Here is a 13,866-nt window from a genome sequence, read left to right on the forward strand (position 1 = left end):
GCCCCCCCCCCCGTCTCTCTCCCACGTCAACGTATGTTATACAGCATGACGGGAGAGGGAAATAGCGACCGGGTGTCACCCAATGCAAATTATATAACTGGTGGGCCGTTTAAAGATTCCAACCCATTACAAAGGGCTGAGCCATAATTATTCATCGTCATCAGTCGTCGCGTCAACAAAGTGCACATAATGCCTTACAGACGAGTAGCTGGTGCCTCGCTTCTCCGCAGAATGACGAATGATGGCTTAGTAGGTGCTTCCCAACTTGTGCTATAAAGGTACCCACTACGCCATAAAGCACAAAAATTGTGCTTTATGGCGTAGTGGGTACCTTTATAGTGTACTTGTATTGTAGCCCCAAGAGAGCTTAACGGGCTCTAGAAACGCCGCTCTTCCAGCTTTCGCTGTGACTGTGCTGCGGTTTCAGCGCAGGCCTGGCGTTTTTTTCTCATTCACAGCTGGGCACAGCCGCATCAGCTTGCCCAGCGCAGAGCACAATAACACCGCATTTCTTGCCCACTTTTTTGAAGCGATGTGTTAGCTGATGGATGTGGGGTACTCCTACTCACCGAGTACCAAGTCGGCTTCGCTTTTCTTTTGTGAAAGAGCAAGTACCAGTTCTTACTTCTTTTAGAAAGCTTTCCGCAAGAGACGGCACCAGTTCGCAAGGAAACCCCACATCTGTCAAGCAGGGACACTTGTGCTTTTATGCCGGCGATACTTCCGTAGGTTACTTCGCAGCCAGTTCATCGCTATACCATGTTTGACCAACTTCGAATGGGCCGAGCTGTAAATTAAGACCGGCTTTTAGAACGGGGTTGTTACACCCAGCAAAAAAAAAAGGTCACGGTTAAACACATGGGCACATCAAAAACTGAATACATGCATCCAATGGCAAGTCTCGGACGAAATTCAGCCTCACTGAACAGCTCTTAAAAACATCTAAGACCGCTTCGACCACTTTGCCTCGATTCTGCAGGTCAGCCGTTCTACAAAAACTAAAGAGTCGTTTACATAACACATTTAACAACACTAGGATCAAGGCCCACTGCAATGTGTTCGTCACAGTAGGCAAAAAATATCTCGCAAAGCGTGGGCGTGGCACAGGAACCAATAAGTACTCCATCCCTCTGCACAAAAGATTGGTTCTTAAATGAAACAAACACAGAGTCAAGGTAAAATATTAGAAGGTCTAAAAAATTCTTTAACAATACCCCGATCGCATTCTGAAATTAAATCTCATCTGCTTCTTCAATCAACGTCCTCATGGCGTCAATTAGTTCCGTTTTAGGGAGACTATAAAATAAATCCTCAACGTCAACTGAGAAGGCAAAGTTAGCTGCATTCCTTTCCGAGTCCCCTAAAAAATCAACCAACTCGTTTGAATTGCTCATGCGAAACAGATCTTCCACGATTAAACAGTCTAAGTGTCCCAGTATAAACCTAGACATAACACCCTGCTACGAGCCCTTTTCAGAAACTATTGCTCTCAAAGGAAGCCCTTGCTTGTGGGTTTTGACGGAAAAAAATACTTTCAGCCCATTGCTATTAGCTGCTACAATGTTTTTGTGCAGTTGAAGGAAGTCCATTTGTTCGCACAAATCTGTGGCTTCCTTTTTTACGACGGCCTTCCAGCGTGCAAACGAAACAAAATTTTTGCCAATGGCCTGAAAAGCCTTTTCCTCGTATAGAGGAATGGGCAGGACTGCAAATCCTGCTTCTTTGTCAGAGATAAACTGTGCAGTTCTTTGTCATGCAGGAAGTCAGTAGCTTTCTTGATGCTCAATGGCTTACTTTTGTTACCACGTTTTCTAGACAACAGGCAATCGACACCTTCCGAAATACATCTGCCTTCCTCTTTGCACTGTGCTAGCTGAGCTACTTTCCTAACCAAAAAACTTAAACCTAGTGGATTTTCATATGGCTCCACTCAGTACTTGGACCACAACACAAAGCATCATTAACGAAGTCAGGTAAATCAAACTGCGCAAGCGACGTGACCTGCTGGGGCCTAAAGGAGCACCGACACAAAATTTCGCTGCCGAGATAGCCTGCGGGATTGATTGCCGTGAACATGCATGTATCATCTGCAAAAGATCAACGGCAAATACAGTAGCTTTCAAGGTATTATATATGAATTTTGAAGCTCGTGTGCCCGATCCAGCGCTATATGCTGCACCTCACGACATTGACGCCTTTGAAAGTGACTCAAAGGTGACCCCTCTACTTCCCCGACGTCACCACGCTGCAACTGATACAACAAACTATGATGACGTTAAAGTCGTTATTTCTCTTGTATTAGTATTGTAGTTGTATTAGTACCCTCAAGAAAGTTTACTATGGGATCTGGAAATGCGCTATTCCAGCTTTCGCTGTGACTTTGCTGTGCTTTCCACGCTGGCCTGGCGTTTTTTCCAAGCGCACAACACAGGCAGACAGTTCCGCCACAAAAACTCAGTCATATTCACAGAGACCCGCACCGAAGCATGAAGCAAGGCGCCTCTGATGAAGGGGCACGTCGATCGTGCCGCAGCAAGTACCCGAAGGCACACCCGCATATACTGGATCTGCCTCTGAAGTTCTGACTTGAGGATCCTGGTTATTCTTCTTGCGTGGTGTGTTGAAACAGCACAGTGGAGGAACAGTGCTTGCACCTCAAGGGACCCCAAACCACTGCTCCAGGCAAAAGACAGCACTCTCGTTCGACAGCTGGCAATGGCGACAAGGTAGACGTAGGTTGCAAAATGATTTGAACATAAAGAAAAGGGAAGGACGGGGCCCATACAATTAGAAAGTGTTACAGTTAAAGCTGAAATTTGGGTTAGTTTGTTTTGACTTGAATACATATTATAGCGGAACAAAACAGAGACAGATTCACACAGGACGACCACTAGACTTCAACTGATAATTTTCTTCCCGACTCATGGCATACAAAGTGATAACAAAAAAAGCATCTAAACTGATTGTGGCCCTTTAAGTCACATTCGTCACAGTACACTGAAATCATGTGAAGGAGAATACCGAGATAGTGAAGGGGCTATTAGCTCTCATGGGACACAGCACATTTTGCCCTGTAATTTTGCCCTGTACACACATGTACAGTATGGTCCACTGTTAAAGAGAACACTCGAATGAGCGACTTTCATTTTGTTGGCCCTCTAACGGCTAGTGGATGCGCAAAGATTGTTCGTGCACGTTACTGGTCTATCATAAGGGTTCAGAACTGTCAACTACCAGTGGTGTTATGGAGATCTAAGCCACTATGCTTTTGCAGGAGAGCGAAATCCGGACATACCCAAAACACAAGTGTTCCCTTTAACAGTGGACCTGTCTGTGGATCGATTGCATAGGCAAGAGTGCCACTATGATCACCGACATCTGAAATATGCTTGCTAACTCTCAGAATGGTCTGTAACCTTGCTGTGGTCCTGTAAAACAATAAATGAAAACATGCGCCAGATTTATTTATTTTTATTTTTGTCACCTGTTAGGCATACTAGCAGCACACCAATTTGGCATACTAGTGTGACATGTTTTTCGGTATAAATATAAATTTCTGCTTATACGAATATTTCTTGTGGCCCTGCGAAATTTGTACCATCGAGATCCTATTGTAGTCTACCCACATATGGTGTGCTAAATTGAGGGAACAAGTACTGAGAGCATTTCTTTGGTTCTCTGGACATTCGTATCCCATATGCTGCTGCATCGCACTACGACAGCTGTTCATTTCTATAATTCCTGCCAAATTAAAGTGTTCGTGTTTGTATTGACCTTTCTATATAGTATAGAGTTTGTCTTTTCGGAAATGGTAACTAGTTGTCTGAAATTGGTTACTGAAAAAATAGTCACTCAATTACAATACTAAAAAATGTAATTGATTAAGGAATTTCCAACTTCTAAGCCTGATTGCCAAGGGTAAAGCATATTTGGGTGTACTTTGTTGTTTTTGCTCGCTTTAAAAGCAGTCTCTTTGCTGTTGCAAATGTCTCAAATCTTCCAAATTAGCAATAAAAAACTGGATGCTTTGACTATTGCGGTGGGGGCATTGCAAAAGCTTCTTCCTAAAACTTATTTACCATTTTACGCTTATGTTGCAGCCTAATTGATAATGAGCTTGTGATGGTGATGTGGCCATGTCTGGACTGCTACTTCTTATTGGTTGTATTGAAACGAATGAAATTTAGTAGTCACTTTTCCCACTGATTGTCTATAGTACTATTGAAATTCAGAAAATAATGGAGTTCATTGCAATGTTTAAATTTAATCAACGTGAGGAAATTTTGCTTGTCTTACAAAGCACTGATTCAGACTAGGTATTTAATAATGCATCCTATTGTTTTAAAGCTGAACATTTTGACAGATTTGCCTGTCTGGTTGGGTTAATTAAGACTTTCAAAAAGCTCCAACAAAAAAAAAGTGGGTTTAATTCCCGACGTTTCGGAATCAACTCGAGAGTTGCAGCTCGACACCTCCGTTGTCACTCCCCCTGAGGAAGGAATCGAGTTGATTCCGAAATGTCGGGAATTAAACCCATTTTTTTGGTTAGAGCCTTTTGAAAGTCTTAATCCTTTTGTTTTTACATATCTGTCCATGCTGAAACAGTTTTGCAGATACGTTGCCACAACGCCCGTTAGTGGCACTTTGATTGGACACTCTAGCTATACATCATGATTCGTAAGTGAGTGAAACATTATCTGGTCAATATGTGACTGTATTCCCTGGTATCATTATGCTTTCATTAAAGCAGTATAGAGACGTTAGTGGCAGAGGTGCAAAGTGTGGCAGGAATATAAGGAAACAGTTCCTTGTGTAATCCGCGTAATGTGCTTGGTAATTCTGACCACCAAAAACCATGATGTCATTGTAGCCTTTATAAATGTATTTTTTCTTTGCTTTTCCAGCTTGCTTCACAATAACTTATTCACTCATATTTTCTTTCACAATCTTCATGTGTTGAAACATGAAGTGGTTCTTTTGTTGTGCAGTGCTCCATGAATACTTCTCTGCAAACAGAAGTGCAGTAAGTAGTTTAATGGGTTATTGTTTATTGGTGCACATTTAAACCCTTTTGACTCTTTATATTGGAATCGCATCTAAATGAGATTCAATATTTTTGCTTTTTCGCTACTGGTGTTCGCACATGTTAAGCGTAGAGTTTATATCCAGCAAGATGGGAATTTGAAATCCAAGGTTTGACGGAATCCCGTCTGGTCAGGAGGAGGCATTGAAGAAAAGGAATAAACGCCGACCACAATAAAAACACTAAAAACAAACAAGACGTTTCGGCTCCCGCACGGGAGCCTTGTTCACAAAGAAATGTGTTTTATTTGGGTTTTATTGTGGTTGGCGTTTATTCCTTTTCTTCAAGATGGAAATTTTCGTAAAACTTGCAGTGTTGGTGCACTATTGCTATAATCGTAGGTTTGGTTTGTGCGAGAAAATGTGATTAACTACTTCACACACATACAGAGCAACCCTTTTGTATTGCCTGCTGCTGTCGTTCAGTTCAATGTAGTGAACTGCATAATTTGCATTGCCTTTGTGTGCTCTCGATGGCTTTGCAGGCTCCTTGTCTTTTGCGTCCTTGGAGCAGTCTTCTTCATTAGTGTCTGTACGAGGCCGGCTTCATTCCTGCCAGCGGTGCACCTATGTGACCCTGGACAAGTCTACTATGGACAGACACCTTCGGAAACACATGGGCGAGCCCCCCTTACAGTGCCAGTTGTGTCCAGCTGCATTCACTAGCAAGTCCAAGCTGCTGGCTCATGTGCGCACCCACACGGGAGAGCGGCCCTTCTCCTGTGTCCACTGCAGTGCGTCCTTTGTTAACAAAAGCAACCTCGTGAGGCATATCCGCATTCACACAGGAGAGCGACCTTTTTCCTGTGCCCACTGCAATGCGTGCTTTGTGCAGAAAGTCAGCCTCGTGAAACACATCCGCAAGCACACAGGAGAGCGTCCATTTTCCTGTGTCCACTGCAATGCATCCTTTGTGCAGAAAGACCATCTTGTGGAACACATCCGTGTGCACACTGGAGAGCGGCCCTTTTCCTGTGTCCACTGTAATGCATCCTTTACGAGGAAAGGCAACCTCAATGTGCACATGCGCACTCACACAGGAGAGGGTCCCTTCTCCTGTGTCCACTGCAATACACCCTTTGTGCGGAAATTCTCCCTCTTGAGACACATGCGCATGCACACAGGAGAGCGTCCCTTCTCCTGTGTCCACTGTAATGCATCCTTTTCGATGAAAGGCCATCTCACTGAGCACATGCGCTCTCACACAGGAGAGCGTCCCTTCTTATGTATGCGCTGTAATGCTCCTTTGGTCGGAAGAACAACCTCGTGAGACACATGCTCATGCACGCAAGAGAGAGTCCCTTTTCCTGTGTCTGCTTCAATGCATCTTTTTCACAAAAACATGAACTCGCGGACCACATGTCCCACCTTCATAAAAAGAAGCCATCATGGCGTGGGACTTACAGACTTCTCATAAAAGGCCAATAAACAACCCCACACTCCAAATTTGCGATGGAATGATAACTGGGTACTTGTACGACGTGAACATGCTGCCGCAGGATTTTTGCGAATGAATGCTGTAAAAATTGTATAGAAGAACTTGCTTTGGCTGGTCTTGGTTTCTCACTCGTTTTCTGACTAGGTGTAGGTGTAGCTCGTTGTCGGGATTACTCCAAATTTGATAATGTAACACGACGACAGCAGTGGCGTTATCGGCCCTCAGCCAATGACCAAGGAAGGCTTCCTCCACAGGTCACTTGTGTCAGACGAGCTTGGTCAGGAAGTGCAATGCGGGAGTGCAAGACACTGGTGAGGTAAACAAATATAACACCGCGCATGCGCCCTGCCCTTGCTGTAAATTCACGAAGCGCCTCTTGATCTCGGAGACTCGTTCTGGCGATATCGGTTGACCTGGTAGTCCCGGCCACTCTCAAAACGGGAGAGGGCAGCACAGAAAAAGAATAATGTGGACTGCGCAGCTAGAACTGCAACTCCGCAGGGCCAAGGCGCCATTTCATAGGGCAGAGGACCAGTCGACGAAGTAGGTGCTGCGTAAAGTTGCCCATTGGCAATATTGGGTAGTTTGGGTGAAGAGGACTGGACAGGCGCTGGAATTGTTTTTCGAAATATTGTGTCTGCGCGGCCATAGGCGTGCGCACAGAGGGGGCAGGGGGGGGCGGCCGCCCCCCCTAATAACCTTAAAGGGGGGCGCAAAATCTGCCCCATACATTGATCCCCCTAGTCACCCAAGAGGGGGGGGGGGGCGCTAAATCTGCCTCGTACATTGACTTACAGGGGGGGGGCGCAGCGATGAACCTTCGCCCCCCCCCCCTGATGGGGAACCCTGCGCACGCCTATGCGCACAGCACTGTGATACTCGCAAAGTGTGATCCCCGTGGTCTTCTGTACGAATTATCGAGCTTGGTTTGGAGGTCTTAAAAAACAACGTTGAAGCCTCTTTACTGTTCCTTTAAAGATAGGGAGGTGTGACCGGGAGGCCAGAGTTTGTTGACTAGCGGTGACAGTGAATGTTTGGTTTAAGGTTATGAAAGATGCTTAGTTTGGCAACTTGCTAGGGGAATGACATGATTTCGTATTTGGGAAGAGGTGTAGAAGAGAAATTACAATAGAGAGGCCAACTTATTGGAGGTCTTGGTGTCTATGGGCAGAGAAGGTACCCAGCCTGGCACTTGGTGTTATGAGTACTCATTTTTCGAAAATGTGAATTCTTTTATTCTTTAAGTTTCACATCGTCTCCCCTTTCACGAGCGACGCTGAGCCTTGCTCTCTTATGGGGTGCAGAAAGATGTGTCTCGTAGGTGACTGGGAGCGGGGCGCCCCCGCCCCCAGTCACCTACGAGAGGGGGGGGGGGGTCAAAGTCTGCCCCATACTTTGACTAAATAGTTGGGGGAGCTGCGATGAGCCTTCACCTCCCCTCCCCCTGAAGAAGAACCCTGCGACGCCTATGGCCACAGGCACTGGGATTCGTACCCTGCGCTTCCTGCATTGGAAGGAGACCCTCTGAACACTTCGCCATAGCTGTGAATATTAGAGGTGAACGCAGTGGAGGAAGGTGCGGAGACAATGCAGAAGAAGGTATGGGTCATCCTCTATGCTCGCTGTAAGAGAAGCGCATATTGTTAATAATATCAGAGATTGTAATTACCTTCTGTAGCCCGTAAGGGCGAACTGCTCACATTCAAGAGAAACCGGATAAAAAAATCGGCGAAGCTTGCGCGCAAAGCTGGACCATAGCAGAACTAGTGGGCGCGTTTCAGCTTCTCTTGTTGACCATCTGTACATAATGCTTGGGCGGTCATTGAGTGCGTGCCAGTTCATTATGATAATTTTCTACCTGCGACACACGGCAAACCTCGACCCTAACAGCTCTGCTGGAAAATAATTGAGGTCAATAGGTTTGAACCATTTTGTGGTGGAGGTGTTTGCTCATCTGTGGCCTTGGCAAAGCAAGTGATGCAGGTCACATTATCTCGTGACAGTTGCCATTGTGCTGTCACAGCCATAGATGAGTGCGCCTTGGCTGCCGTGCGAAGTGCAGGGGCTGGAGGTGGGCGCATAATCTACGGAACAGTGGGTGGAAGGGGTGGCTGATCTACAGCGTGCGCACCAGTTCAACCAACGTTTCTAGAACGAAAAGGTGATATTTATAATGCTTGGCACTCCGGCAACACTGGGCGCGTCCACAATTTTTTTTTGTTCGGCGCAGTCGCAGAATCGTCTGCTAACGTCTCCATATAGTGCATAGAATATCTAGGCACTATAGTGTTCATAAGGAGAGGCCACGGAGAGATTGAGCCGCAGTTGTTGGCGGAGCTTTCGGGATAAGAAAATGCGGCCTTTCGTTAGGGTGGCTAGAATGGGGAGGTGTGAAAAGCGGCCGCGGAAACTGGTCCCCAAAGTGCGCCGATGCCGCAAGGGGCGCTGTACGCAGGGGCTCATTCGTTTAAAAAAGCGTCCAGGGGATTTCCCCGGTGAGTAAAAGGGTGGCGGAGAGAGCAACCGAGGAAGAGCTAGTACTGGAGAATTTCAACTGCAAAAAGGCTGCAGGAAAAATTCCAAAGCGCACTGCCGCGGGTTTAGATGGGATTCCCGTTAGCCTCATTAACGAACTAGGAAATAGCACTAAAGAAGCACTGCTGAAAGCTGTAGAAAAATGCTTAAAGGACAGGCAAATACCGGATAGTTGGCGAAAAAGTAGAAAACTTAATCTATAAAGGCAAGGGAGAAAAGGATAACATTCGCTCGTATAGAACATTAACCATTACATCGGTACTATACAGGTTGGCGATGCAAGCAGTAAAATTGAAAATAGAAAAGTGGGCAGAACACAACAATATTTTGGGAGAACTCCAGAATGGATTTCGAGTCGACAGGCGGTTAGACGATAGCCTGTTTGTTCTCACTCAGTGTATAGAAATACCTAAAATAGAAAATGCCCTTGTACATGGCTTTTCTAGACATCACTGGGGCGTACGACAACGTTAATCAGGAAATTTTGTGGGATATATTGAAAGGAATGGGCATAGGCGACGACTGTATACAGCTTTTGAGGGAGATATACCGAGAAAATACAGTTTGCATAGAATGGGAAGTAATGAGTAGCAAAGAGAACGTTGAGATTAGCAAGGGGCTCAGACAGGGATGTCCTTTGTCCCCGATGTTATTCATGCTGTACATGGTGAATATGGAAAAAGCGCTAAAAGGTGGCAACTTTGGTTTTAATCTGTCACACAAACAGGGCGGCGTGATGATTGAGCAGAAGCTTCCAGGATTATTTTATGCTGACGATATTGTCTTATTTGCTGACAGTCGAGAGGATATACAGTAGCTGGCGAATATATGGGTAAGGGAAGGGAAGGGAAGCTCTAGGACTAGGCTTTAGTGTAACAAAATGTGGATTGATGGTATTCAATGATCCTTGTGATCAGGCGGTGTCAATACAGGGCCAAAAAATACCGAGGGTGAGCGAATACAAGTACCTCGGAGTATGGATAAATAAGGGTGACAGGTACATGGAGGTTGAAGAAAAATAATAAACGTGCGCAGCCTAGAACTGCGAGAGAAGACGAAGAAGTTAAGAATCCTATGGGCAAGATGGCTTCGTCCTTTCCGAAAACTTGGGCTTGAGCTTTCCGTAACGGCATTACTCTCCCTGGGGGCGTCGGCACTGGGTCACTGCAACAGGGACATATGTGAGGCAGTAATTAACTATATAAACGAATCAAAAAGACTGCCATGCTAATATTTCTAGTACACACCGGTGATTTATTTATTTCATTTATCGTTCATTATTTATTTAATGCTTTTATTTAACTAACTCTTTCTCTTCCATTTTTTTTTCTATCTCTTTAGCATTCAATTGGGAAACCGCGAACACAAATAACATTTTCGCTTACCTAAAATTATCTCCTGAGAATTATCCTTTTTTTTTCTCCCCCCCCCCCTTTTTTTTTCACTCACACATCCTACTGCCGCACGATTCGTGGCCGATCCCCCGTGGTGGGTTGTGCCATTCCTCTAGGATCAACCAACCAATCGTGTCTGATTTATCGCGTTCGCTCATAGTTTTCTTTATTTATGGTGCCGAAACCCCCGTGCGGAACGTTTCTTTTCTTCGCACGACTCGAGGGATCTTCTACTCCACGTCGCGTCGCGGGTGGCGAGGATCGACCGACCGACGAGCGTTTCGCTGATCATTCCTGCAGGAGCCGGGCGCCTGCCTACGCCGAGAAGAGGAGCTTGACTCATGGATCGTCTCAAGGCCAAGAGGACCGCTCGACGCTCCCAGAACACCAAGTTGCTGCAGGAGGCCCGAACGTTGCTTAACGACTCGAATACCGACATCGCCAAGCTCACAGCTATTCACGACCGCCTGAGTTCGAGTAATCTGGAACTCTCAAGCATTAATGCCGCTGTCGAAGAGCACATTCCCGATGACGAGCTTGAAGGAGAATATAACGCTGCAGCTGAGTATAACGATCAGGCCATAGGCATGCTGGCTGAATTACGCTGCCAGATCGCCGCTTTGAACGTGCTGGAAGCGAGCCGCAAGCCGCATCTTCTGCTCAGACTAACGCTCGACTAACGACTGTTCAGCCAGGACCTAACGTGGCAACCCATTCCGGAGCTAACGCTCAACTAATGACTGTTCAGCCAGGACCTAACGCGACAACCCATTCCGGATTAAGACTACCGAAGCTCAGCATTCCCACTTTTAGCGGAGACGTTCACAACTGGACAGGATTTTGGGAACAGTTTGAACAAACGGTTCATCACAACGAGGCTTTATCCCCGACAACAAAGTTCTACTACTTGCGGAATTTCCTCGCGGGACAAGCGGCAGCATCTATCGAGGGGTTACCAACCACAGAATCCTGTTATACGCATGCCATCGACATTCTTAAGGAAAGGTTCGGTGACCGAAAGAAGATAGAGCAATATCACCTGTCAGCCTTAAGGAACCTTCCGCATGTCGTGTCGGGAAACGATGTAAGAGGTCTTAGGAAGCTGTACGACGCCGCGCAGCTCCATATTCGTTGCCTGAAAGCCTTGAACGTACCGACACTTAGTTTCTCAGCAATGCTTGTCGACATCCTGCAAAACGCCTTGCCGGCCGACATCGTATTGGCGTTTGTTCGCGAAAAACGAAGAGAGACATTAAGAAGTCCTCCCACTGCAAACCCTGCAGGTAATGTGTCGGAACCAGCTCTCGTGACTGCGTCTTCGGAAGGCGAGCTGAACGACCTGCTCAACTTCACTAGGGTGGAGTTAGAAAGCCGAGAGCAGTGTTTCTTAACGACGCCAAGAGAGCAAAAGGTGAACGTTGACAAGTCAAGAGATCGCAGTACCGCTTCTGTGCTGCATAATACTGTGGCAAAACGCGAATGCTTCTTCTGCAGATCGGATAAGCATGGCACCCGCACCTGTGATGCCAAGATTTCTCTGGGCTCGAAGAAGCAGCAGCTAATGAAGGATAATCGCTGCTTCAGGTGTACGTCTCGAGGGCATCAGGCAAGATTTTGTCAGGTAAAGCTGACTTGTTCACTTTGCCATGGAAGACGCCTCCAGCATGTGTGACCCCACTTACAAGAAGCCGGAGAGTAACGGCAAATCTGACAGTACGACCGCATTTGTATCGTCTAACGCAATAATGCGAGGTAACCAGTCGTCGTGTCTTATGTCTAGGATGGACACTGGTGTATTCCTTCAGATTTTCCGTGCTTGGGTCGGCCACGATGCTAACCGTACATATATCCGAGGTATCCTGGACGGGGGCAGCCAGCGATCATTCATCAAAGAAGACATCGCAAGGAAACTACGACTGAAGGTCGTCAGCGAGATGAGAATTGCACTCAACACTTTTGGAACAGAAACACCATCACGTGCGGAAAAGGTCAATATCATGGAAGTTCCACTGCGCAGCCAGCACAGTTCTCAGGTCTGCGTCGTGCAAGCCATCATGGTACCAGTTATCTGCCACGATGTTTCTACACCATCCGACGACAACAAATTTGTGAGACAGCTGCGACTTAAAGGAAAATTCATCGCTGATGAACGATGCTTCCTTGGAGCGGATGCAGAACCCGGACTGTCCTTACTCATCGGGTCAGATCATCTATGGCAGATACTGACCGGCGAACTAGTGCGAAGCACAGATACAGAAGGACTGGTCGCTATGAATTCATTCTTCGGATGGACTCTCCTAGGACCAATCCGATATACAGCATTCATGGAGCGCGATACAAACTTGATGGTCTGCGCGCTACGAGTAGATACTTCTTCCGAAGAAGAGGCAACCTCGCAGATTTTACAGTCATTTTGGCAACTCGAAGCGATGGGCATTACTGACCAGTGTGACTCCACCCCAGACCGGACCCTCGAGCGATTCCGAAAGACAATCAGCAAATGCCATGGAAGGTATACTGTTGCACTACCATGGAAAGAAGAACTTAAGCATTTACTCGGAGACAATCGTAACATAGCTCTCACTCGACTGCACAAGCTAGTGAGAAGGTTATCTCTACATCACGGCCAACTTCAGCGGTATGACACGGTCATAAGGCAGTATCCTTTGCACAGACACGCAGAGTTAGTGCCCGAAAGCGTTCCTGATGACCGAGCAGTCTACTATATGCCTCATAGAGAGGTAATTAGAGAAGAGTCATTGACTACAAAGTCGAGAGTCGTGTTTGACGCGTCGTCTCACGAACGGGGCATGCCATCTCTCAATGAGTGTCTCGACAAAGGAGAGAATCTAAATCCGGAACTGCTCCAGATTCTGATACGATTTCGCTGGTACCCCATCGCTATAAACTCGGATATCGAAAAGGCGTTTCTTCAAATCGAGATACAGGAGTCTGACGTCTCGATGCATTCCGTTTTCTGTGGTTCGATAAGGTTCCCGTTAGCCCAAGCCATGACATTGTGGAATGGCGTATGACACGGGTGCCCTTTGGGTCGACATCAAGTCCGTTCCTTCTGATGGCGACTACTCATCATCGATTGGACAATGTACCGGACGAAGACAAGACATTAGCCTCTGACCTAAAGAAATTATTTTATGTCGATGATCTGCTAATCGGGGCTGACACTTTCGAAGAAAGTTTAGACATCTACCAGCGATCGAAAAAAATGAGATGCCGGCATGAACCTGCGTAAGTGGAAAACAAGTGACAAGCGGCTGCAAGAAGTGTTTGATAGAAGCGAGGAGCAGATAGATGGGTCACAGAAGACATCTGTTTTAGGTATGCAATGGGACACAACGAATGATCTCTTGGAAGTCTCGCCAAGCTCTCTGCTCCAGTACCTAAATCAAGCGAAAG

General features: G+C 46.4%; 1 protein-coding gene across 1 annotated transcript in view; it reads left to right on the forward strand.

Annotated features, from left to right (window-relative positions):
- Nucleotides 1–5,757, forward strand: part of LOC119390670 (gastrula zinc finger protein XlCGF8.2DB) — an 807,836-nt gene extending 802,079 nt beyond the window's left edge. The window contains exon 3 of the mRNA XM_049415128.1: nt 5,568–5,757. Coding sequence (XP_049271085.1) covers nt 5,568–5,748 — 181 coding nt within the window. The 3' untranslated portion in view covers nt 5,749–5,757. The remainder of the gene's footprint in view (nt 1–5,567) is intronic.
- The last annotated feature ends 8,109 nt before the right edge of the window (nt 5,758–13,866 follow it).

This window comes from Rhipicephalus sanguineus, chromosome 4 (genome assembly GCF_013339695.2).
Source record: "Rhipicephalus sanguineus isolate Rsan-2018 chromosome 4, BIME_Rsan_1.4, whole genome shotgun sequence".
Lineage (NCBI taxonomy): Eukaryota > Metazoa > Arthropoda > Arachnida > Ixodida > Ixodidae > Rhipicephalus > Rhipicephalus sanguineus.